Source organism: Zophobas morio, unplaced genomic scaffold (assembly GCF_036711695.1).
Source record: "Zophobas morio isolate AGI-343-1 ecotype UQ-CSIRO unplaced genomic scaffold, CSIRO_AGI_Zmor_V1 ptg000093l, whole genome shotgun sequence".
Taxonomy (NCBI): Eukaryota; Metazoa; Arthropoda; class Insecta; order Coleoptera; family Tenebrionidae; genus Zophobas; species Zophobas morio.
Genome location: NW_026972198.1, coordinates 65,446 through 88,869, shown reverse-complemented (window position 1 = coordinate 88,869; position 23,424 = coordinate 65,446). Strand labels below are relative to the sequence as shown.

At 30.7% G+C, this 23,424-nt stretch overlaps 3 protein-coding genes across 6 annotated transcripts; 2 read left to right on the top strand and 1 right to left on the bottom strand.

Annotated features, from left to right (window-relative positions):
* The first annotated feature begins 849 nt into the window (after positions 1–849).
* On the top strand, positions 850–2,841 carry LOC135144300 (glycogen synthase kinase-3-like). Its single transcript, XM_064076308.1, has 8 exons — positions 850–887; positions 941–1,059; positions 1,191–1,340; positions 1,408–1,512; positions 1,907–2,037; positions 2,209–2,336; positions 2,403–2,575; positions 2,641–2,841. The coding sequence occupies exons 1-8, from the start codon at positions 869–871 to the stop codon at positions 2,827–2,829; spliced, it is 1,014 nt and encodes a 337-aa protein (XP_063932378.1). The 5' UTR covers positions 850–868; the 3' UTR covers positions 2,830–2,841.
* A 1,932-nt stretch (positions 2,842–4,773) lies between these two features.
* Positions 4,774–8,879, bottom strand: LOC135144279 (glutamate dehydrogenase, mitochondrial-like). The gene is made up of 15 exons (XM_064076262.1): positions 8,783–8,879; positions 8,465–8,519; positions 8,247–8,402; positions 8,079–8,183; positions 7,664–7,758; positions 6,931–7,072; positions 6,158–6,255; positions 5,932–6,010; positions 5,759–5,869; positions 5,546–5,707; positions 5,357–5,422; positions 5,238–5,299; positions 5,095–5,179; positions 4,930–5,036; positions 4,774–4,863 (listed from the first exon to the last, which is right to left on the bottom strand). Exons 4-15 carry the CDS (start codon positions 8,125–8,127, stop codon positions 4,774–4,776), a joined length of 1,146 nt encoding a protein of 381 aa, XP_063932332.1. The 5' UTR covers positions 8,128–8,183; positions 8,247–8,402; positions 8,465–8,519; positions 8,783–8,879.
* A 5,621-nt stretch (positions 8,880–14,500) lies between these two features.
* LOC135144277 (chromodomain-helicase-DNA-binding protein 2-like) lies at positions 14,501–23,420 on the top strand. 4 transcript variants are annotated; one of them, XM_064076259.1, is made up of 39 exons: positions 14,501–14,567; positions 14,688–14,743; positions 14,813–14,852; positions 14,914–15,009; positions 15,065–15,128; positions 15,432–15,535; positions 15,585–15,674; positions 16,007–16,194; positions 16,607–16,742; positions 17,637–17,724; positions 17,779–17,910; positions 17,962–18,035; positions 18,091–18,167; positions 18,221–18,304; positions 18,381–18,500; positions 18,693–18,774; positions 18,833–18,878; positions 18,930–19,038; positions 19,089–19,217; positions 19,268–19,354; positions 19,408–19,539; positions 19,594–19,749; positions 19,804–19,940; positions 20,213–20,310; positions 20,580–20,731; positions 20,837–20,885; positions 20,944–21,071; positions 21,172–21,250; positions 21,374–21,495; positions 21,753–21,945; positions 22,086–22,168; positions 22,216–22,285; positions 22,338–22,437; positions 22,490–22,545; positions 22,607–22,719; positions 22,799–22,912; positions 22,996–23,072; positions 23,122–23,227; positions 23,281–23,420. In XM_064076259.1, exons 9-39 carry the CDS (start codon positions 16,610–16,612, stop codon positions 23,302–23,304), a joined length of 3,150 nt encoding a protein of 1,049 aa, XP_063932329.1. In that variant the 5' UTR covers positions 14,501–14,567; positions 14,688–14,743; positions 14,813–14,852; positions 14,914–15,009; positions 15,065–15,128; positions 15,432–15,535; positions 15,585–15,674; positions 16,007–16,194; positions 16,607–16,609; the 3' UTR covers positions 23,305–23,420. The 4 variants fall into 4 exon arrangements, with proteins under 4 accessions (XP_063932329.1, XP_063932327.1, XP_063932326.1 ...); XM_064076257.1 differs by having other exon boundaries at positions 21,172–21,307; positions 22,243–22,285; XM_064076256.1 differs by having other exon boundaries at positions 21,172–21,307.
* Positions 23,421–23,424: the final 4 nt, after the last annotated feature.

Genomic DNA, 23,424 nt, shown 5'->3' with positions numbered 1-23,424 from the left:
CTATCTTTTATAATAATCTCAAGAAGGTGACTGGCTAAAATTGACACTTTGTATTAAATAGATAAACGGGGATCTTTTTCTACACATGAAAATATGTAAAAATTATTGTGGGAATTATGCAGTATATAAAAAGTATGTTGTCTATTTAAGAAAAGTCAAAGGTCATTTACTTGCGATATACAGCATCTTTTTTAAACAAAAATCTCCACTATACTTGAATAGATAGACCCTATTGCTCGTTTTTATTGGCCAACCCTAACGATGAAATATTTTTTATATTAAAAAAGCTTACTTTAAATTTGATGATCTAATTATAACATATTTTGCGCTTAATAATCTTAACCAAACTCGCGTCTAAAAAAATGGCTTCTCTTTAAATAAATTAAATATATTTACTTGTATCAAAGCCTTTCTGGTCTAATAAAAGTTATTTTCATTAGCTTTATATAATATTTTTACCAATAATGCTTACATACTATTTACTTTTTAAGATCAATATTTTTTTATTCTGTATCATTTTTTATCTATAATTAATATTAACAGTTAATATGAATATAATTTAAAATCACACTTTATTCTAACGACTACACTGGGTCCCCGATTGTTTGTTACCACTTTTGGGCTTTACAGAATATTTAAACGCAAAATCTTATATAAACACCCCTTTTTGAAATTTTCCTCCTTTTTGGGTTAAGAAATTTTGCTAGGTTATAGTAATATGCTATATAGAGCCCTACTTAGTTATTTACGTTGTATCCGTATTTCACTTTTAATATCTAAAAGTGATTAATTAAAAAATAAAGTTAGTAAAAGTGATTTATATGGAATCGGAAAGTTTTACCTCTAAGGGAGACAAAGCAAATTGTAAATGGAACACCATCTATTAAGTACTTTAAAGTATATTATGTTTATCAATTTCCTTTATACAATCTTTATTTAGAAAATGTAGACGCTGGAATAAAGAAGGTGAAAGCTACCTCTTCAGCTGGACAAGTTGCTGAAATTGAGTATAACGAAATAAAAGTTGCAGGAGTTGGCTCTTTTGGCGTCGTGAAGCAGGCACTCCCTTTTATGTTTTCTGTGGATCTTTTCATTTCTAATTTTCAAATCTTTGTTCTTTGGAAATAATTTTTTTATTAAACTGATTTTGTCATAATATTATTTTAACTATCATATAAATTTAATTTTAGGTAAAATTTACTGGAAGATCTGAGTTTTTTGCCATCAAAAGTGTTTTACAGAACACAAAATACCGAAATAGAGAACTGCAGCTGGTTAAAGAACTAAGGCATCCAAACATAATCAAGATGGAATACTTTTTTTTTACGAATGTTGAAGATGTGAGCTTGCTTTATTTAATTGTTGATACTTCTTATATACTTATTAATCTTTATTTTTTTTTTTTAGAAAATTTTCTTAAATCTTGTTATGGAGTACGTTCCAACCACAGTTGCAAATGTTTGTCAATTTTATTTAAAAAAAGGAGAACAGATGCCCTTAATTCTTAGTAAAGTACTAAACATTTATATTATTTTTGTACGACATTTTAAGTAAAACAGCGAGAAGATTATATTAAACAGAATACTATTTAAAACCTTTTTATGAAAGATTATAGCTAATCAGTATTTTTAATTCTAATATATTTATAAAAATTTACACTTTCGACTTCTATGTATTTTTCACCGCGTAATTACAATTAAACTTTTTGCCGTTGATCCCTTAATTCCAAAGCTAGCAAATTTACTCATTTTTTAAAAACTTTTTACTAGAAGGAAACTTAATACAAAAAAAAAAAAATCAAAACTAAACTAAATAATCTTAAATTTTGCTGGCTCAATAACTTTTAAAAATATTTATATATATTTTTAGATGGTTTCTTTTTGTGATTTTCATATTTTTGTTGTAGTTATACATCTACCAATTATTTAGTTCGCTCGCTTACCTGCATTCTCTGGGGATTTGCCATAGAGACGTTAAACCGCAAAACTTATTAGTGGATCTAAAAACTGGAATCTTGAAACTTTGCGATTTCGGCAGGTATTAGTGTTTGTAATATGAAATTTTTTTTTTTTAGCGACTTTATTATTTACACTTTTTGTTCTTCGTCTTTTGATTATAAAATTTATAAAAGTCTGCTATTCATTGAGCTCAAAGAAAATTTGTTTATGTTTCTCAAAGAAAAAGATTTTAATTTGTCTAAACTATCAGTGCCAAGTTATTAGTGGAGGGAGAGCCCAGCATTTCTTACATCTGCTCTCGCTACTACCGAGCTCCTGAATTACTTTTTGATGCCAATGACTACACGACGGCGGTGGACAACTGGTCTGCTGGTTGCGGTCGGGCTTAAAAAAATATAAATTTGTTAATTTAGAATTAAATTCTCTGCTAATTCTATATTCTAGTGTTTGGGGAAATGCTCGTGGGCCGACCACTTTTCGCAGGAGAAACGACTGTTAAGCAGTTGCTGGGCATCACAAAGATCTTGGGTACGCCTACCTCAGAGGACATGATTTCTATGAATCCTTCTTACGCGGATTTCGCTGGTTTGGAAGTGCGGAAGGGCTCTTGGACTGAGGTCTCACTGTCATGTGCACGATTCTATTTTTAATTAAGAAAATAATTCAGTGTAATTTTTGTAAGATTTTAAAATTTGTTGAAATTGAAGAGGACACTTTTGAATTTTTAAAAAGTCTTTTAAAGTATAATCCTCTAAAGCGGCTGTCAGCGAAGATGGCGCTGGAGTCAACTTTTTTTAGTGAGTTGTTTGATCCCTCTACCAAACTTCCTTGCGGAAATCCAATACCAGAATTACTTCAGAACAATATTTGAATGTGGTGCTGATCTTGCAAATGTTTAAATTGCTTTGATTAAAAAGGAAATATCAACTTTTTAACGACTAGAAAAAGATAATCACTATAAAGTAATAAAACTTTTGTTGGCTGCATTTGTACTTAATTTTTTTCTTCTCCTTCACTTATAGGCTACCTTTTAATATTTATTACTTTTGTTGGTTCTTTTGTTTACTACACTTTCTTGAAACGTAAAACATAAAAATAGACTAAAGCAATTCGATAGAAAAAAAAGCAATTTCAATACAACCTTATTAGTTTGTAAGTTAACAAAAACTATAAATTTGTAAATCCAAGAATTTAAGAATGCCATTAAAGTATGTTTTTATGGTTGGCTGTTTTTTTTTTTATAATTTCTATATTACTTCGCTTTCACGCTCGTCTAGAGTATAAATCGCTTTTAGTTCAATTTATTGGTTTTTAAAAATTGTAGCAGTTAGTAAATTACAAGGAGCCACCAGAGCATTAAGTGAAAAATAGTGAGAAAAAACTAAACAACTCCACTACTCAACTGAATGATGGTATGGTTCAATGGTCTTCAGTTAACTGGTGTTTATTCGCCCCTGACGATCAATAGACTACGAAACAAAAAAGCTTTATTAAAGGTAGAACGGCGGTTCGCACACTCACCCAAAGGGCCAAAACTAAGAAGTCATTCCTGTTTTTTTTAGTAAAGGACTTCTGCGGATACTCTGTAAGTCAAGCGCGAACCGCTTAGTTTTTATGCGAGCGCTAGATAACATGCGCAGATCTCCAGACGGAAAGTACCACAACTGCTCCACTTTCTGGGGAAAGTAATTATCCTCCTGGTCACCCACCGTAGTACTAAGTTCCTATGGATATGACTTCCCAGAACGGGAGGGTTGAAGCGCTTTCCCCTAGAGCACTCTACCAGATTTCATGAGGGCGAGATTTATTGTGCAATCCCCCCCTCCGGCAAGATGGTTTTTACGTATCTTAACCAGTTACACCCCCCGGAGCTTTTCCTGAGCCTTGAAAGGGGCTTATATAACATTTGCAAAATAATGTTTTGAATGCGCACGTGCATTTATCTGGTATTGAAAGTTTTTAATCGATACCAATACCCATCCCAGCAGTACACTGGTTAAAAACCCAGCAAATTAAATAATTGATTTTTGTTACAAGTACAAAATATTTTGCTCCAAAAAAAAATACTCTTTTATTTTATTTTGCTTATACAATTTGAAAGGGAGTTAAGGACTGTAATTTTTATTTATTTTAACTTTCTTCTCTTTAACACTTTATTCGTAACTTTCAACGAAACGGTTAAAAGTTTTACTACACGTCATACCCTAAGAGTGCCTTAAATATTGTTAAATGCTTCAAAACGTTGTTCGTGTAATTTAGTATATACAATTAGTATACAATGCTGTTATACATAAAGGGAGCCTCTCTGATGGATAAATCATATTTTGATTTTTATACGAATAACTAAAGTTAAAGTCGGTGATCGAGATATTTAATTCTGCGGCATAACTTGAGAGCTCTTAAATATAAATAAAAAAACAATCAAATTATAAAATTATAAATCTCTCAAAAAGTTTTTGCTTTTTCAAGTTTTTCCGAGAATTAAAAAAGCTTTGCTTCCTTTTTAAAGAAATCTTATAAAAAAATTTTTGAAGTCGATAAAGTTTAAACTTTGGTGAAGTTTTTAAGAATACTATCAAGTTGAATCTCTTTCGATACATCGATTGGGGACAAAAAATTATCTTTTTTTAAAGTTATCATAATTTTAAATTGTAATTAAGGACACAGATATTAGTAAATCATATGTTGCAGTAACGTAGATTCCCAAAAATGTAAAGAATTGAACTTTTGGAAAACTCATTTCAGCAATACTTTTACGTATATGATTTCGTTAAAAATAAAAGTTTAAAATTTATTATCACTTAAAAAAAGCATTCTACGCAGAAAACATAATTCCTGATTCGTAACTAACTTTTTGAATTTTCGAGATAGCGTTATAAATTGCGGCAGTTCGAAGATCGCAATTCTGAATCCAGCCAAAATTTGGTTTTAAAAAAGCCATAAAACGCTTAAGAAAAAGTATAGGAACAACCAGTTTCTCAGCCGTTTCCACGATCTCCACGCCTGCATTATACATTGTGTCTTCCAATCCGGAATAAACGATGTCTTCTTCTTTAGCGCCATAAATAACTAATTTCCCTTCAATATTTAAAATTTTAAATTTTTTAAAAATTTCAAAAATAATCTAAAGACGTGCTTTCTCGCTCGGAAAGTTTCCGATTAACCTGGGTTTCTAAAAAATTAACCAAAAGAGATTTACTGTGCTCCTCCCATTTTTTATTCTGCAATCAATATTTCAAGAGCCACATTTACTTACAAAAATAAATGCAGGTCACTTACAAGCCGGCCAAAGCGAACATGCGACAAATTTTTAAGCCATTCAAAGTAAGAAACAGTAACACCTGAAATTAAGGAGTCAATAAACATAACGAGGGAAAATAAAAAATAAATCAACGAACCTCCAGCGTTGAGGTACAAATCTGGAATAATAATAACTCGCTTCTTGGCAAGAATCTCTTGAGCTCCTGAATTTTATATAATTATTTATAAAACAAAATTTAAAAATGTTTATATACAAATTAATTATATAAAAATTGAATTAAAATTATTGTTGCAATTTAATTTGATATTTAACAATCGCAATATACGAGGAGTGCAGGGCCCGTTTGCCGCCTCTGCCACAATTTTAGCTTTGATGTGATCTGCGTTTCCCACGTGAATTGTTTTTTCGATGGCGGCGGGCACGAGAACGTCGCATTCCATTTCCAGAGGCAGCAATGGATCCTCCAAAAATTTCGCATCGGGAAATCCTTTATAAGAAATTAATCCGCTACGCCAGGCATAAGCAGTCTCTTAGGGACCTTCGAATGTGCCGTAGTTCCTCCAATAAGTATAGACGTCCTTTACATTAAGGCCGTCCGGATGGGCGATCCCCCCGTTGCACTCCGCAACGGCAATCACTTTGCCTCCGCCTAAAAAGAATTTATAAAAAAAAAAGTAACAAAATCCAATAGAAAGTGAGCGCGCAAGAAACCTTCGCTGATGAATTTTGCAGTGTAGTAGCCCACGTTTCCCAAGCCTTGAATCACAAAGGTTTTCCCTTCGATCCCGCCCTTAAAAATTTTAAAAATTTGTAGGTATTATGATTATAAAATAAATTAAATATAATTATAAGCATAAGCGTAATAGTCTCCTTATAATTTTACATTTTAAAAGTATTTTATTATAAAATAAATTATAATTATGATAATGAGCGTAACAGTTAAGCCTGTCATTTGCTGGACAAATGGAAACTGAAGAAAGTCACGAATCCCAAAATAGACACCCATTCCCGTCGCTTCAGTGCGACCACGCACGCCTGTGAAAACATTTAAATAAAACTTTGAAATACTCCATGCGTAGTATTGCCATAATTAACCAATAAGTTTTATCCGTGTTAGTAAAACAAATAAAAATCGTAATTAAAATTAATTTGGAATATCTAAATTCCGTTAAAAAATTTTATATTCAGAAATTTGTGTTTCGCAAATTTGTTGTGAATAATTTAGCAGTTAAATGGTTCAGCCCTACTTCTTGGAGAATAAGAAATTAAATTTAAATTATTATAAAACAACTATTATTTTTCAAATTAGTAAAAGTTTACTATTTATGATTGCCGCTTCCTATTTTACAAAACAAAATATTCAACACAGATTTACTTTTTTGGTAATAAAAAATTGAATTTCCTTTTTTATATAAACTTCCAGATATAAAAATATTTAAAGGCACAAACTCTAATTAAAACAATTTTAAATAAAAAATATAAATTTCATGATCGTTATTCAATTATCTCTCAAAGAATTTTCTTAAACTTGCCAATAATTTTTAGTTGATAAATCAATTTTGTAAGAAAATATAGTAAATAGCGTGAGCACTTATAGCTATTTTAATAATAATAAAAAGTCAATCGCAACAATTACATAAAATTAATTGTGCTGAAAAAAAGTATTAGGGTTTTTTTTTAAAATAAAAAATCCAAAGAAATTTATACGACCTCCTTGGGTCACGGGTTTTCCAGTAACACAAGCAGAAGAATTGACGTCGTTGATGTTAAATTGCTGGTAAGTGTCTTTGATCCACGCCATCTCCCGCCCGCTCGTGCCCAAGTCCGGCGCCGGAACGTCCAATCCGGGCCCCTAAACAGTTTAAAAATATAAAAATTTTATCAAAAAGTTAAAAATAGTTTGACTGAAATAATTTTTTAATTTCTTTTTTATTTGCGTAAGTATAAGCTACATAAATTAGATTTTTTCAAACAATTAAATTAAATTTAAAATAATAAAAATTTATTCGCGCAATATGAAGGTCAAAAGATGATGCGCTTCCACATAATATATAGAACTTAAAAATCAATTGAATGTAAGGAAGTTGCCCGCGTGCTGTCTTAAGCTAAAAAAAACCATAAAAATCTTGGCAGCTCTGAAAACTAATTAAAATCGAAGATGGTTCGCTCGCACTATCCAGTTGGCGGATTGCTGATAACCATTTTAATTTAGTATTATCAGTCTTTGAATTTATTAAATTAGTTCTGAAAATTGCTCTCCTTAGAAATAAATTATTTAATATCTATAAACACTAACACTTTAATAAAGTAATAGAGGATAAAAAAAACTTGATACAGGTGATTCAGATCTTTTTTCTTTACTAAAACTTTTCTTAAATAAGTAACCATAACAAAGTAAAATAACTTAAAAAATTTTTAAATCAAAAATGAAATTAATTCCTACGATAAAGTTTTTCTGGCAGAGTTCCATAGTGTAACGACGAGTAATATTTTCTAGTTGAGCCACAGAGTATTTTTTAGGATCGATACAAATCCCTCCTGTAGTTAAATTGGTAATAAACATAATTTTTCTATAACTTTGTATGAATAACAAAGAAAAAGTTATCTAAATTATAATCTAAATGGGATTTAAATTAGATAAAGTAAAATATTTTCGTCTTTAAAAACTGGTTGAAAATTATAAATTCCGCTCAATATATTTTTATATAAGTAAATTTAAAGGCACGCGACTATACTTGTTTAAGAAATATATATAATAAAATAATTTAATATACTATAAATAATAGTAATTTAAACTGATGTTTAATTAAAGATATTATATAAAAGAACTATAATTTAAGTGATACAAATTTAAAAACCTTTAGCTCCACCGAAAGGAACGTCGACCACGGCGCACTTGTAAGTCATCAAAGCTGCTAGAGCCTCAACTTCTTGCAAATCGACATCCAAAGAATACCGAATTCCTGTTTTCACATACAAGCAAAAGCTTAACAATCTCCGCTGGAATTTTTAAAAGTGTTAGTAACCTCCTTTAACTGGAAGTCTATGTCGACTATGTTGCGCTCGGTAGCCTGTTATGACTTCAATGTCCCCTTCATGCTCGATAGCAAAAGTTACTCTTAAGACGCAATCTACAGTCTTGAGATGTTTAAGTAATCCAGGCGATATATTTTTATGAAAGGCTAAAAAAAAAATAAAAAATTGTTCCCGGATTATAAGCAAGATGATTTTTATAGAAAGGTACCTGCCGCCTTATCAAAAAATATTCCAGAGCATGTTAGAAAATTGGGCTCAGTACTCTAATAAAATATAATAAAGGTAAATAAAATTGAATATATAAGTAACTTTTGCTTATATAAACTTTTTAACAATTATTATAAGTAAAGAAAACAAGAGTGAAATGTAATTAATTTAAGTGTGGCCTTTCTAAAAATAACTACTCTGAGACTTAAGATAAATTTAGACAAGGCATGCAGCAGCACCACACTATGTTAAGGATTTAAAAAGAAGGCTCGAGAAACTAAGCACCCTTAAATTATAAAATGCTGCATATAAGGCCTACCCTTGCTTTGGCATACTTCTCGGCTAAAGTTTGTGCGCACCGCAGAACAAAGCGAAGACACGGCAAGCTTCTCGAGTATGATGTCTTCTGAAACGGCCTAAGCATAGCAGAAACTTTAGAAGACTCAGAAGTTTAAGAAAAACTGGAGTTTTTATAGGTGCTGAGGTTACCTCCAATGAACGAATTTAGCGAAGCGTTAGTTTGATCTTATTTTTTATGTAAAAGTACTGAAAAAAGTAAAATGATTGTTCATAATATTTTGTTGAACGTTTAAAAAATTGTTAATGGTTTCCATTCAGTATTCAATCAAACTAGGCAAAAGGAGACTACAGCTGATTTAAATGCTTAGTGAATAATATAGTATAATGTTTAAGTGGTAATAAAAGTGTTTTTATGAAAAAGTATTCAATGACATTTCATTATTTTTAGTTTTATGATTTGCGCTAAGCCATTCAAAGAGTTTAAACAAATTGACCAGATAATGCTTAATTTATTAAACCAATAGAAGCATAAATTCTCCCTGACCTTTGCGATTCCAAATATTCCCCATAACTATTGTTTTGAGTTTTCTATTAACCAATTGTAAAAATTCAAATATACAAATTTTTTCATTAATGCAAGTTTCCTTATTTTATGCAAATAAACAAAAGCAATTTATTTACGGTTTAGAGGTCAGTGAGTTTGCAAAAGTTTAGTTTGGTCTACAAGTTGTTTGGTGACAAACTCTCTTCATAACAAAGTTAAATAAGGTTCAGCAAGGGGTTGATACTGCTATTCTTTTAAAAACGTAAAGTTATAATGTTTTTAAAAGAAACTTTTCCTGTTTTATTAAATGACTTGCAACTAACGTTAAATTACCGTGTGTTTTTTTAACTATTTACTGCTTTTATGATTAAATTAAAAAAACCCTTAAAAAATATCTCAATGAAGCTTGCTGTATGTGATTACTAAACATTTTTATTTGGTTACGTAACAGAAGATTCATTTTAACAGGTTAGATACCTAAAACCGTCATACCACGCTCGAAAGTTGTCGTCTCAGTCATTAAGAGGGCTCCCGCGCAAACTCAAGGTTTGTGCGTTCGATTCCCACTGCTGCGACTCACTTTTTCGGTCTCATAAATTCTAGAATCGTTTCATACAACATGTGATGTTTTATAAAAAAAATTAAAAAAATAAGAATTATTGTCTTCTGCCCTAAGAGCAATAATACACTTTTAGGTTTTTGAAGATAGTAAAGTTAATCTTCTGCCTGTTTCATACCTCTAGCTTCCTTAGTATAAAGGAAAAAAAGCTAACTGTTTTTGTCGTGAGAGTTATACCGTTTAAAAGTATTATAGAGTTACCTTACAGTGTAGTAGTTGCGCTCAATTATGTTATTAATTTACAAGTGATTATTTAGGCGACTTTAGGAGTGTTAAATACGCCAACACACCGGGTGGGCGCTCGCTTAAGGGAGAAGGAAGTAATACGACCCAACCTACTGCTTACAAATCACCGTAGCGCCTGTATTTAGGGCAACTCAAGAAGTCAAGTAGTTAGCCGGCAGGGGCGCCCTCTTGCACACAACCGTTTGTTGCGTTAAGAGGGTTTGCTTGGCAAAAAGTAAAAGATATGCAGATTAAAAGCCTCTACCTTGAACCTTCACCGCTACATGGTCTATGTGCGGCCGCCTTGACAGAGACCTCTAAATATTTCGCCTGTGAGACACCAACTGACCTTTTTAGGTCAGCAAAAGTGGAGGTGAAATACCGCTTTTCGTGATGAAAGCTTTTGCTGTTTTGTCGCATTAGTAGTACTTTTTCAAGAAGACAGAAACCGGCGAGCATTACTAGGTTGGTACTGCAGACGCTAGTTCAATAGGCCGGCAACTTTGGCTAGGTGAAAAGCAGTAACAACGGTATCGTTCGTGTATAAGACACCATTCGCTTGTGTGTACCGCGGCATGCCGCGCACATAAAGTCGAGAGGTCAAGGGTGAAAAGAAAGATCCTTGTGTAGTTTTGGGGGCTGGGGTAGCAAAAGTAATTAAACCTTTAATGTTATACATAGCTACAAAGAGAAATTTTGGTGAAAATTAACAAATTTTTATGATTAATGATTTGTGCACCTGCGTAGACTGCTTGATTTTGCAAATAATTTATATCATTAGGATTAGACCGTATTCAGAAAATTAATTGATAGTACATTTTATAATATCTGCGGTTAAAGCAATTTAAATATACATAAAAACATTAAAAAATTCATTAAACAACAAACTAATCAATAATTAAATAAAGGCAAAATGAATTAACAGAAAAAAGTTTAAAAAAGCTCATGACTCACATGAACCTTGACAAGCAAATCAGTAACGGTTAATTTAAAAACGATATCTAATGGAAGATTTAAATTACTAATTAAAAATACATATTTGGTATAATACCTGTTGGAATGATAAATAAATAAACTAATAGATAATAAAAGTGAAGTGGTGGGGCGCTTTAGCGTTGTTTTTTAAAAAATGTCTGATAAAACGAGTTGGTGAAGACGGCAATTTGTAGTAGACATTTGAAATTAATATTATCTTCAGTATTTGGAGAAATGGTTGAAGTAGTTTAGTCTTTAAGTTCACTATTAATTTTTTGTCCCCATTTAAACGGTGGTGCATATTTTATCGTGGCTTTTAACTAATACGGGAAGGCTCCAGACAGGAGGCATAGTGTCAATACAAGTTGTTTAAAATTATTATAATTTACTATCATAGAAAATAAGCTTGCTGACCTACTAAAATTTACATATGAGATAAAGTTTTTTTAGTTCATTGTTGATGTAAACTAATGAAGCACCGAACTAAGTTGAAAGCGCTGTCAAATATTATATTATATAAGGCATCTGATTCCAAGTTCTATAAAATGTCTTAGTGAGTACAAGTTATACCTTAAAAAAGTCAGGCGAATAACAGTTACCGTAGAATTGTTGCATTCGAATCTCTATTTATATATTGTATAAAAAGCAACCAATTAGAAACAAATAAAAACATAGGGAAGATTGTTTTTTAAAATTAACAAAAAACCATTAGCGCAAAAATCTATTATATAACAATGCAAATCAACTATTTTAACTTCGGTACACTTTTTTGAACATCTACGTAGACACACGCATATTATTTTAGTCAAATAGTTATTGCAATCTTAAGTACGATTTTTTTTGAAACGGGTCATCGAGGTTCTGCGCAGAGACTTCGGCTTAATTTATAATCGCTATTAATTAAACTTTTCTTTTTTTAATAGCTGCACAAATAGTAGGTGACGAGCAACATATTTTCATTCCACTTTTGACATGCTAAATTATTTTTTATTTTAGATTTAATAATACTGCTTCAAAAACTTTTTTAAAGCTTATATTGGTTCCAAAGTAACTTAATATATCGCAGGATATAAACAAACTATTATAAGAACGATTATGGGTTCGAGCGCATGATTAAAAAAAAACTAAAGAATAAAAATAGTTGTGAGAGGCATGGAAAATTTAAACGTTTAGTTAAGATTTTTTGTGTAAAGCGTATTATAAGTACGTAGTAAAATTTTAGTTTTATATAAGCTTGCATTTCATCTTTAAATTTTTTTTTACCATTCGTGTCATAAGGTTTTTGTTTAAAAACACTTAAATACTGTGGTTGGTACATTAATTAACTTTTAAAAGTTATGCAAAACCTTTATTCTTGTAGCCCTCAAGATAACTGAAGCGAACATAAAAATGGTATTGGTTTTAAAAACATAACAGATTTGTGGACTATACTGTACCCTAGCTTACAAGAACAATTTGCCACTTGCCAAAGGATACACGATCTCGACCTCATTAAACCAAATATGGTAATATGTATGCCAAGAGTTTCTCATGCGCCCTCTTATAAGTACAAACACAAATATAATAGTACTTATTTATCTCACCAAAAGTAAGACACTAAAATTGACATATTCTTAACAGGGGGGGCCCCTTTTTAATGACAAAAATATTATATTGCTAAAACAGGATTTTTTCCCATCTCCTCGTCTTTGTTTAAATCATTTCGGAAAGTTAAGTTACCCGAGTTAAGTTGCTTCTTCCTAGTCTTTAGCATTTTAATCAGACAAAAAGACTGTGTCACAGTTTAACTTGAGTAAAAAGTTAGAAAATATATAAAGTTCTCGTGATAAAAGTCATCCGTCCTTAATATTATATGGGAGTACCTTTTGGCTCTATCGGTGAAAACAGGAAATGTCTAAGGGAACTAAGTAGGAAGTTTCATAATCTTTGAATGTAAGAGAGGCTAAGGACTAGACAAGTTACTTAAACATTAGTTTAAATAGCTCATTGGGAGGAATCACTTTCATCCAAAAACCTTATCTTTTTCATTAAAAACATACGAGCTTAACACTGGAGCTTGCAAACATTCTTTTTAAAAACTTTACTGCAAGTTACTAAGTCACATAATAAGAACTTTGTTTAATATAGTTTATAAGGACCAAATAGCTTACGCTAGGTTTATTATAAATAAAACATAACGTTTATTCCTCAGGTAGCTGCGAAAGTACCCGGCTGCAAAGATTAAATCCTTGTGCAGAAATTACTGGGAACTCATTTAAAAGTAAAAGAAACGTCTTTTTTTCCTTCGTTAAAGGTACAAATTTCTTTCTTCCCTACTTAAAAAAAGCAGTGTTAAAGCTAAACTTTGTTGCAAAGTGTTACAATAAGAAACCTTTATTCCTTAAAAAAATGTTAATAATTTGTTTTTTACTAACGTTTTACTCTTTTTCAATCTTTTTTGAATAAAGTTAAACATGAACATACCTACTATAGTCGTTACTAACCGCGTGGGCGAAGGCTGGGTAAAAAATCCTACTGGTAACCATCTCTAATGAGTGCGCTTCCGTACATTCCTTTTCTTAACCACCACCCATTTTTAGTTGAACTTTGCTTTGCCCCGTTTTTAGTTGGTAGTAGTTCGTTCTTCATGTCCTTGCATGCTTCCGGCTCGACGTGGTACTTTCCAAGTTTTATTGTTATATTCATTAACTTGTATTTCGGTCGTCGGTTAATAGATATTGCTTTGTAAGTTATCTAATTTTTTTAAACTATTTTATTTTACTGAAACTTTGCTTTCGGAATTCGAAGTGAGGTTTGTTTATAAATTCAAGTGTATACCTCTTACACAAGTATTAGAGTAGAGATCATCCGTTTTACTTAAATAGGCACTCTCTTGATTCTTGTCTGGTTTTTTTTTTCTTATCAATATTAAAAGTTTTCTAGTTTTAAAATTTGTTTCAACATGTGCTTATTTTGCGAGTGCTACAGAGTAATTATTGCTGTTTTTACTATCTTTTATATTTAAATGTTACGCGATTGTAGATATGTATATATATATATGAGATATGAATGAAAGACAAATTTAATTAAATATTTACCACAACAGTTTTAAAAGTAAAAATAATTTTATTATATAGTAATAGTTATAACGAAGTTAAAAGCAAACACGGCGTTTTTGGAACAAAACTTTTAAACAATGATGTGGAAGAGTGGGAAAATAATCCAGAATTATGGGGCCTACGGAGGTAATTTTTCTAGATCGTCTTAGTATTTATTTATGCATGGCAGGTTAAAGACGGTATTATTTTAACTATTTCTAAGCAGTTTTTTACACGTTTATTATATTCTTTTCAAGATCAAGCCGCGTAAGAAGAATGGTTCGATACCAAGTTAGCGACGAAGACTCTGTTGATGCTCCTAAACGCCATGCAGAATTTAATCTAAAAGTAAATAATAGAAAAGGTTGCCAGTTTTACTTTTTTTAAGTTTTTAATATTTCTACCGGTAATCTTTAAGCTTGAATAATAATTATAGTTCTAAATTTTCAATAAATGTTTGGATTTCTCATTATATTTTTTTTAGGGACCAAGCTAGTGGCTACTGATGAAGATAGTGACTATTACGAAGATTTTTACGACGTGAAATTTATTAATAAACTATAAAAAGTCTGCATTTTATTATATTGCCTTTAATAATTATGACTTTAGGATGAAGATGAAATTTCGGATTACCATTCGTCGGAAGATTGTAGTAGTTTCAGATAAATCCCTTTTTGTTAAAAAAAACTTTTAACACTTGCGCCATTTAGCAAAAAGCAGTAAATCACTTCGTTACTCACGTTCAGCAAAAAGAAAAAAATCTAATAAATTCTCATTTGGAAAGAAAAATAATTACTGGGAAGATGGTTATAAATTTTGTCAGCAATTTTTTTTCATTGATAATATAAATTTATTTTCAAGGGGAGAGGGGTGTATGTAGAGAAAATCAATCACGTTATTACACTCGAAATATCAAAGTCAAAAGGTCGGGACGGTTTACATTTGTATAATGATTTCAGATTTATCTATAAAAATATTTTATTTAAGGTAGAAATTTTTTTAAGTTAAGTATAATTAATTAATTTTAGTAAGTTAATTTGTTTAACAGAATTTCTTGGTGTTTTATAAAACTTACTAATAAATAACTAACATTAAGTATTAAGGTAATCTTAGTTTATTTTCTGCACCGAGATTTGTTAAGATTAAAGATTTTTATAAAATATCATTTTTTTCAATTTAATTTTAATCATTACCTTTAAAAAAAATTGTTTTATCTAATTTTTAAAAGTTACGCCGAAAGCGAAGTTGAATCTCTTTCTGAATATACTGAAAAAGAACAGGATAGTGCTACTTCTGATGCTAATGAAACGCAGAGCAACCAACTTTTAATTGGTATCATTAACTTTTTTAAAAATTATATTATAATTAAATTAAAAATTAGAAAAAATTTGCGAACATAAGATTTTGAAAGAGTTGTTGGAGAGTAATGAATTAAATTCAGAAGATTATAAGGGCGTTGATTTAGAAACTGGTTTTTTTTATTATGGATTATTATTTTTATAATTGCAATTTTTTTTAAGGAAATTAAATTATAAAAATGTGGGATTGGTTTATGATTTTTTTTAAATTATTTTTCTCTACATTTTGCAAAGTTTTGGTGAGCACAAAGTTAGTAACAATTCTTTACGTTTTTTTAAACTTTTATTAATAAAATGCCTTCAAATTTATGTGTAATAAATAAATTAACTTGTTGATAAATTAAATGAAATATATTTTATTAATTTTAGAGTTTTTCTAAATTATATTTATACTGAAATTTAATTAATTATTTTTTATTAATTTAATTTATACTTTTGTTTGTAGTTTATTATAAGATCAAATGGCTTGGCCAGTCTCATATCCACAACACGTGGGAGTCAGAAGAAGATCTCGGTCATAAGCTAGTGAAACTCGGTAAATTACTGAACTACAAAAAACTTGTTGCTGAGCGCGACTATTGCATTCGCAACGTATGGTCTAAAGAAGATTGCGAATTCAATGCTATTCAGAGGGTTTAACTTTTATATTGAAATTAATTCTATTTATAATTAAAATTCAAAAAAGATTAGTTTCAGGAAAAATTAATTATTTATATTTTAAGTTTATAACTGTAGCTTCTTTTTATACAGCTTTTGTAAGAAAATAATGCTAAAATTTTTGCTTATTTTTTTAACCGGCCCTTTAGCACAGTTTTTTTTTTTTCAATTATTATTTTAATTCATTTATATGTTTTTTATCTAATAAAATTTTTTTTTAATAATTTATTATGTATTCTCGGTTTAACTGAGTTGTAAATTTTTTGCAAAATACTCTTTTTTACGTTCAGATATCTTTCAGACTATATAAATCATTTTTAAATTGTTTTATAATTTTTTCCAGCAGATATATTCCATGTAATACCGCCTCTTATTAAATTAATGATAGGAAATGACTCAACAAGTTTTGAAGTCCCATTTAAAAGTTGAGAGAATCATTAACTATAAAGAAAGCATTTCGGAAGAAACTGGAGAAATACTTCCCTTTTACTTTTGCAAGTGGCTCGGCCTTCCGTACGCCGATTGTCAGTTTTTTAGATCTAAATTTTGTCTTTTTTAATTTTTTTTTTAAGAGATTTTGGAATTTCTTTATGAATTTAGCAGCTTGTGGTGTTGCTTTCATATTTTAATATTTTTTTAAGTTTACTTTTTTCATTATAAACATTGACTTATTTTATTTTAAGTAATTAAAAAGTATTGATTTACTGAATACTACAATTAATAATAAACGTTTTTCAACATAATTATAAAATTTATTATTAAATTAAACAATAATTAATGGGTTTATTACTTTTTATAAAACTAAAACTTTATTACAAATTAAAATTTGTGGATTTTTATAGGCAGACTTGCTAGTTAATATTTTATTATACTATATAAATTTCTAACTTATATAAGTAAAATAAAATTATTATTTCCAATCATAGGAGATTGTTAGAAACACTGCTTTTTTTAAAAAAGATTTTAGATTTTAATTGTAAATGCTAAAAATTTTGTTCGTAAAAACTTTTTTTTCCTTTATTTTAATTTTATTTTTGAAAAATTATAGATTAATTTTATTTAAAATTTTCTTTTAATTTTTTATTTATGTACATTAATTTCGAACTTTGTTTATTTCTTTGTCTAATTTTCTTTTTGCAAATTTGTTTGTGAAAGTTGGTATAAAGATCAGCTTAATAAAGTTCGAATTTTTTTATAAACTTTGCTCTAGTTTTACTGTTTTAATTAAAAATTGGGGTTTTGACGAAATATTTAAAAATAGCAGACCGCATTTTTAGGGCATAATAAATTTTATATTAAAATTTTACTTAAAAGTGTCATTAATTAATTTTTATGAATATTAAGCGATACAAAATGAAAAGCGATAGTTTTTTTATTTTTCCGTTAATTTTTTTGTAAACATTGTTATTTTATTATAGGCACGTGGGAAAGTGTTGAAGATCTTAAAAATTTTCAGCATTTGATTGACGAATATTTAGATCGAACGAACTCTCGGCGACTTCCGAAGTATATAATAATTATTATTATAGTAGTAATAATAATAATAATGAATACCTTAAGCTTTATGTGTCCCGTATTGAGAAGGCGCCCATTTGCTCGGGAAATAACGAAACAGCCATCTTTTATTGGGTCTGCTAAGCTTCTATTGAGAGACTATCAGCTATTGGGCCTCAATTTTCTTCATACTGCTTGGTTTTTTCTGTTATCTCATATATATATATTCATTATTTTTATGCTTTTCAGGTGCCATTCTTCCAACGTGATTCTGGCGGATGAAATGGGGCTCGGCAAGACTATCCAATGTGTTTCTTTTTTGGGTTCATTATTTTATTACGTTATTTTGGTATTTACTACTTACTTGTTGGGTATTAGGTTATTTACAGTACCAGTATAACCTAAATGGGCCCTTTCTGGTCATCGTTCCGCTGTCCACTATTGTTGGCTGGCAGGTGGATCACTATTTTTAGTTTTTTCCTTTCGTTATTTATTACCAATATTACAGAGAGAATTCAAAGCTTGGGTTCCCCAATTAAACTGCGTTACATATGTTGGGGATAGGCAATCGCGTGAAATTATTAGAGAACACGTGTGTTTTTTTTATTAGCGTTTAAGACTTTATTATTCGATTAATTTCATTATTATTGTAAAAATTGTTACATCAGGAATTTTACACGGAAAACGGGAAGCTCAAGTTTAACGCGTTGCTGACTACTTATGAACTTGTCGTAAAAGATGTGAATCTTTTGTGCCGTATCCAATGGGCTGCGATGATTGTGGATGAAGTATTTTGTGTGTTTCTCAGTATTATTTTATTTTTTCATTAATAATAATTAATTTTTTTTATAACTGATTATTTTTTCATTATTTTATTTGAAATTTACATTAATTTTTATTTGTATAAGTTTTCATTATTTTATTATATAGCGGAAGTTATTAAAACTTTATATGTAAACTTTCTTATACATGAACGTCAGGCTCATCGACTAAAGAACCATCTTAGTCAACTTCACACTTTTCTTAGCGACTTTCACACCAACTTCATTATTTTAGTGACAGGCATGTTTGCTATGAAAAAAAACTATTATTATTATATGTATTAAAATTTTACCAATAGGAACTCCTCTTCAGAATTCTCTTATGGAATTGTGGGCCCTTTTAAGGTTTTTATCATATTTCATTTTATTACGTTTACTATATCTTTAATTTTTAAGGTTTATTATGCCCAAAAAGTTTGGTAGTTGGGAAGATTTTCAAGGAAAATATGGATCCGAGCTTAATAAAACCTCTCAAATTTCTGAACTTCATAATGATTTGAGACCTGTAAGGATATAAAAATAGTGAATATAACAATACTAATACTATTCTGTTAGTATTTACTTCGAAGAGTCAAAAAAGATGTAGAGAAGTCTCTCCCCAACAAAGTGGAACGAATATTGAGAGTCGAGCTTTCGAGCTTGCAAAGGGAGCTTTACCGGCTCATATTGTGTCGCAACTACGCGGTAAATTCATTATACTTAGAGCATAATAATATTTATTTTTATTTTTATAGGCTTTGAGCTCAAAAGGGCAGAAGAAATCTTTCTCTAATATAATTGTTGAACTTAAAAAATGTTGCAACCATCCTTTTCTTGTTCAGGTATACCATTATTATTACTGTCCTTATGACTATTAATACCTCATTATTTATAGGAACACGAAACCACCAATGAAGCGGACCGGTTAAAGGAAATAGTGAAGAATAGCGGAAAGCTTGTTTTGTTGGACAAACTTTTACTCCGTTTAAAGGAAACTGGTCATCGCGTTCTTATCTTTTCGCAAATGGTTTCTTATTTCTTCCTACGTGTTATAATATATAATAATGACGGATAATAAAAGGTGCGGATGCTCGATATTTTGGCAGACTATCTGACCCTGCGAGGTTTTACCTTTCAGCGACTGGACGGATGCATTCGCAACGAGCAACGGGAAAGAGCGCTTGATCACTTCAACCGGCCCAATTCGGATGACTTTTGCTTTCTTTTATCCACTAAAGTATTCATTATTATTATTATTATTATTATAAATATTATTATTTTTTCTGCGCAGGCGGGTGGTTTGGGTATTAACTTGGCCACTGCCGATACTGTCATTATATTTGATTCGGATTGGAATCCCCAGAATGATTTGCAGGCTGAAGCGCGGGCTCACCGTATTGGCCAAAAAAACGTCGTTAATATTTACAGGTATATATAAAAATATATCTGTAACGTGTATAAAAAATTTTTATCTGGTTTAAACTCATTGGTCAATTACACCTTTATACGGTATTCTATTGGCTTGGAGTGACTAAAATTAATTTAATGCCCTAATATTACGGGATAAACTAATGCATTATTTTTGTAGTAGCCGCTGACCCCGTTTCATATATTATTATAATAAATGATTTTACCTTTTCACGATATTGGTTTATATGGACTGAATGTTTTTTTTATGAATTTCCATCTACGTATGACAGGCTTTTAAGCAAAGAGTCGGTCGAAGAAGAGATTTTCGAAAGGGCCAAGAAAAAGCTCATTTTAGACCACGTGGTAATACAGCGAATGGACGCCTCAGGTTAATTATAATTAATGGAGTCCCCCTTTATTGGGTTTTTATTTAAGGATAAGGGCTGGTAGCTGGTCTTTTTGGACCGCTGGCTCCTATACTTTTGGGGCGTTTCATAAATAGTGAATTTGGGTTGTAGTTAATTTGGTAGCGATAAAGGCATTGGCGCCTCTTTATTGCACACACTGCAACCTTTTATTAATGCTATTAATTTATAGTACAAGTAACACCGTTTATTGGATAAGTGAGTTTTAGCTGATCGCTATTATTTATGGCAGGGCGAACCATATTATCCAATAAAAGAAAAGACAAAATTCCCTTTGATAAAGATGAGATGAATTCCATTTTAAAATTCGGCGCCGAGAAGCTTTTTAGTGAAGAGGAAGATAAAAAAGCCACGAAAAACTTGGAGGAACTTGATATCGACGAAGTTGTGATATTCATAATAACTATAATAATAGTAATGAGCTTAATAATAATGAAAGAGAGTTACGTATATGAAAATTCGACTAATAGAAAAACTTGCTGTATCTAGATTTTGCAAAGGGCGGAGACCACGCAGGACTGCATCGAAAAAACTGCTGGTTTTATATATTTATCACTGAATTTTTTGTTTTTTTATTTTCTATGCCCATCCAATAGGAGAGCACTTTTTATCCCAGTTCAACGTGGCGGACTTTTCCACGCGGGAGCTCGAGAAGAATTGGGATGAAATTATTCCCGAAAGTGTTATTCAGAAAACTCAAGCGGACCACTACGATTCCGAATTTGTGAGGCCCTTTTTTATTTTAGACAAAAGCACTTGCAGAAAAAATTATGGAACCCCAATAAAAAATTCGTGCAGAATAAAGTTGATAATTTGTTTTATAGATGGCTGTATACTGTTTGGGCCCCCGAAAAGTCAAGTCTGTAGAGCGGTTAGCCGGAAGATCGGACGACGCCGCGGAGGGTAGGATTTTAAAGAGAAAAACATTAGAGAAAAAATCGCAAACTTTAGTGAATAGCGGTTTATTATTACTGATTAGTGTTATAACTACTACTACTACTACTACTATTATTATTATTATTAAAGGAAGCGATTTTACTGAATCGGAAATAAAACGGTTTATTAGAGCCTCTCGTAAGTTCGGGAACGTTTCGGTGAGGCTCGATGACATCTCTGAAGAAGCCGGTCTGCTTCACAAGCATCCTTTGGTCCTCAACATTCATTATCTTAGTTGTTATTATTCTTATTACCTTCACTGGAGTATAAAAAGAGATTAGTTTTCCTTAAAATAATATATAGTAAGCAATACTTCTCTAATATTATTGCAAGCTTTATATATACACGTTGAATATTAGTAAAGCCTCAATTACATCCTAAGAAACACTTGAATATATTTTAATTGCTACTTAATTTTGCAGCAAATTCTTTGGAGGTTTTTTAATTTAATTTTTTTTTATTTTTTTAGAGCTTACAGCAACTTTCTGAGGGACTCAGAACTGGCACATTGAAGGCTATCAAAAAATTTAATCAATACGATGAAGTGGGGAAGAACAAAAATTTTAGTGACGACAAAAGTTTTTCCAAAAAACAGAAAAATTTTGCTTCTTTTTATATGGGAAGTGCTCTCGTCAACGCTTCCGAACAGCGCCAAAGAGAGGGTTTTTGACTAATATAACAATCACTATTATTAATGAGAAGCTTTCATTTTATATTTTTTATATCACTACATTTATTATAAGAAATTTAAAGTTTTTTATGTGTTGGTGAGAATGTCGAGTTTATTATTATAATATTAAAGAGGATATGGATATCTTAGCGAGCTGTATTTCTTCTACTCATTCCATAAACTTTAGATTACCCGCTTCATTAAAAGCTACCGAGGTTTCATTATTTTTATTGCTATTATTGTTATAATCATTATTTTTCAGCGGTGGGACTGTGACTGGAAAAATAAGGACGACTCTTTCTTACTGCTGGGAACTTATATTTATGGATTGGGTTTGGTTTAAAGTGATTGTTGAGTAGAATATCTGTTTTATTGGTGCTTTAGGGAATTGGGAGGCTATTAAAAAAGATTCACTATTTCATTTGAACAAAATATTACCTGGTGATGGCGGCATGCCTCAAGCCACTCATCTTTTTAACAGATGGTGACAATATCATGAATAATGACAACGAAAAAATAATTAATTTATATTCTAGTGTTATGTTATTCAAATATCTTCGGCAAAAAAAACAAGCCAATAGTCTTTTGCAAGGTGGCCCTCTTGGTTTACTATTTTGGTACACTTGTATAAGGGCTCATATTTAATTTTTTAGCACGAAAAAAGATCCCCAAACTTCGTAAAACATCTCCCTGCAAGGATGTTGACACGTGCGCTCTCGAGCAAGCTGCACCTACCAACGAACTATCGAAAGACTCTTTGCATTATGTTTTTTATATATTTTTAACTGAAACATATTTCTTGAAGCTCTTTACCAAAATTTTTTATTGGTTAAACCTTTTTATAGTGCAAATCCCGTTTGCGCTCGCATAAAGCCACGCTAAGGTCACTTTCTAAACTGAAGCAAAATGTTATAAAGTACAATTTGACGAGAGAAAAAGCGAATGAAAAGTTTAAACAGGTTGGTATTTACTCTGCGCTTCATTATTTTTTATGCAGTATTGGTATTCGCTAAAAAAGTTGTAAGCTGTTTTTATATAAAAGTATATACTCGAGCTTGGCGACCATATTGAATCCGTTTTAGCAAAGGAAAGTCCTTTAGAAAGTGATCTTCATCGCAGGTTTTCACTATTATTGTCATTATAATTATAATTATTATCCAATCTTTAGAGTTTTATGGGATTTTATTGCCACCAAGTTTATATCATTTTCTTCGGTAAGCGAGGAAAAACTCATTAAAGTTTATACTAAAGCGAAGCTAAAAAGGACCAATGAAGTAGCCTATTTTTTTATTTTAAACAATAATTGTTACTATTGGTGTTTAAAAAGGAAGAAAAATTAAAGCTCAACTAATCAGAACTAACGGCGCGCTACCGGCCCGTCTTTGGTAAATATAAAGTACCAAATAGGAAGTGCGGCCCATTTTTTTTGCTCACAACACAACCAGCTCTGGAAGCAATTGTTGACAGCCAT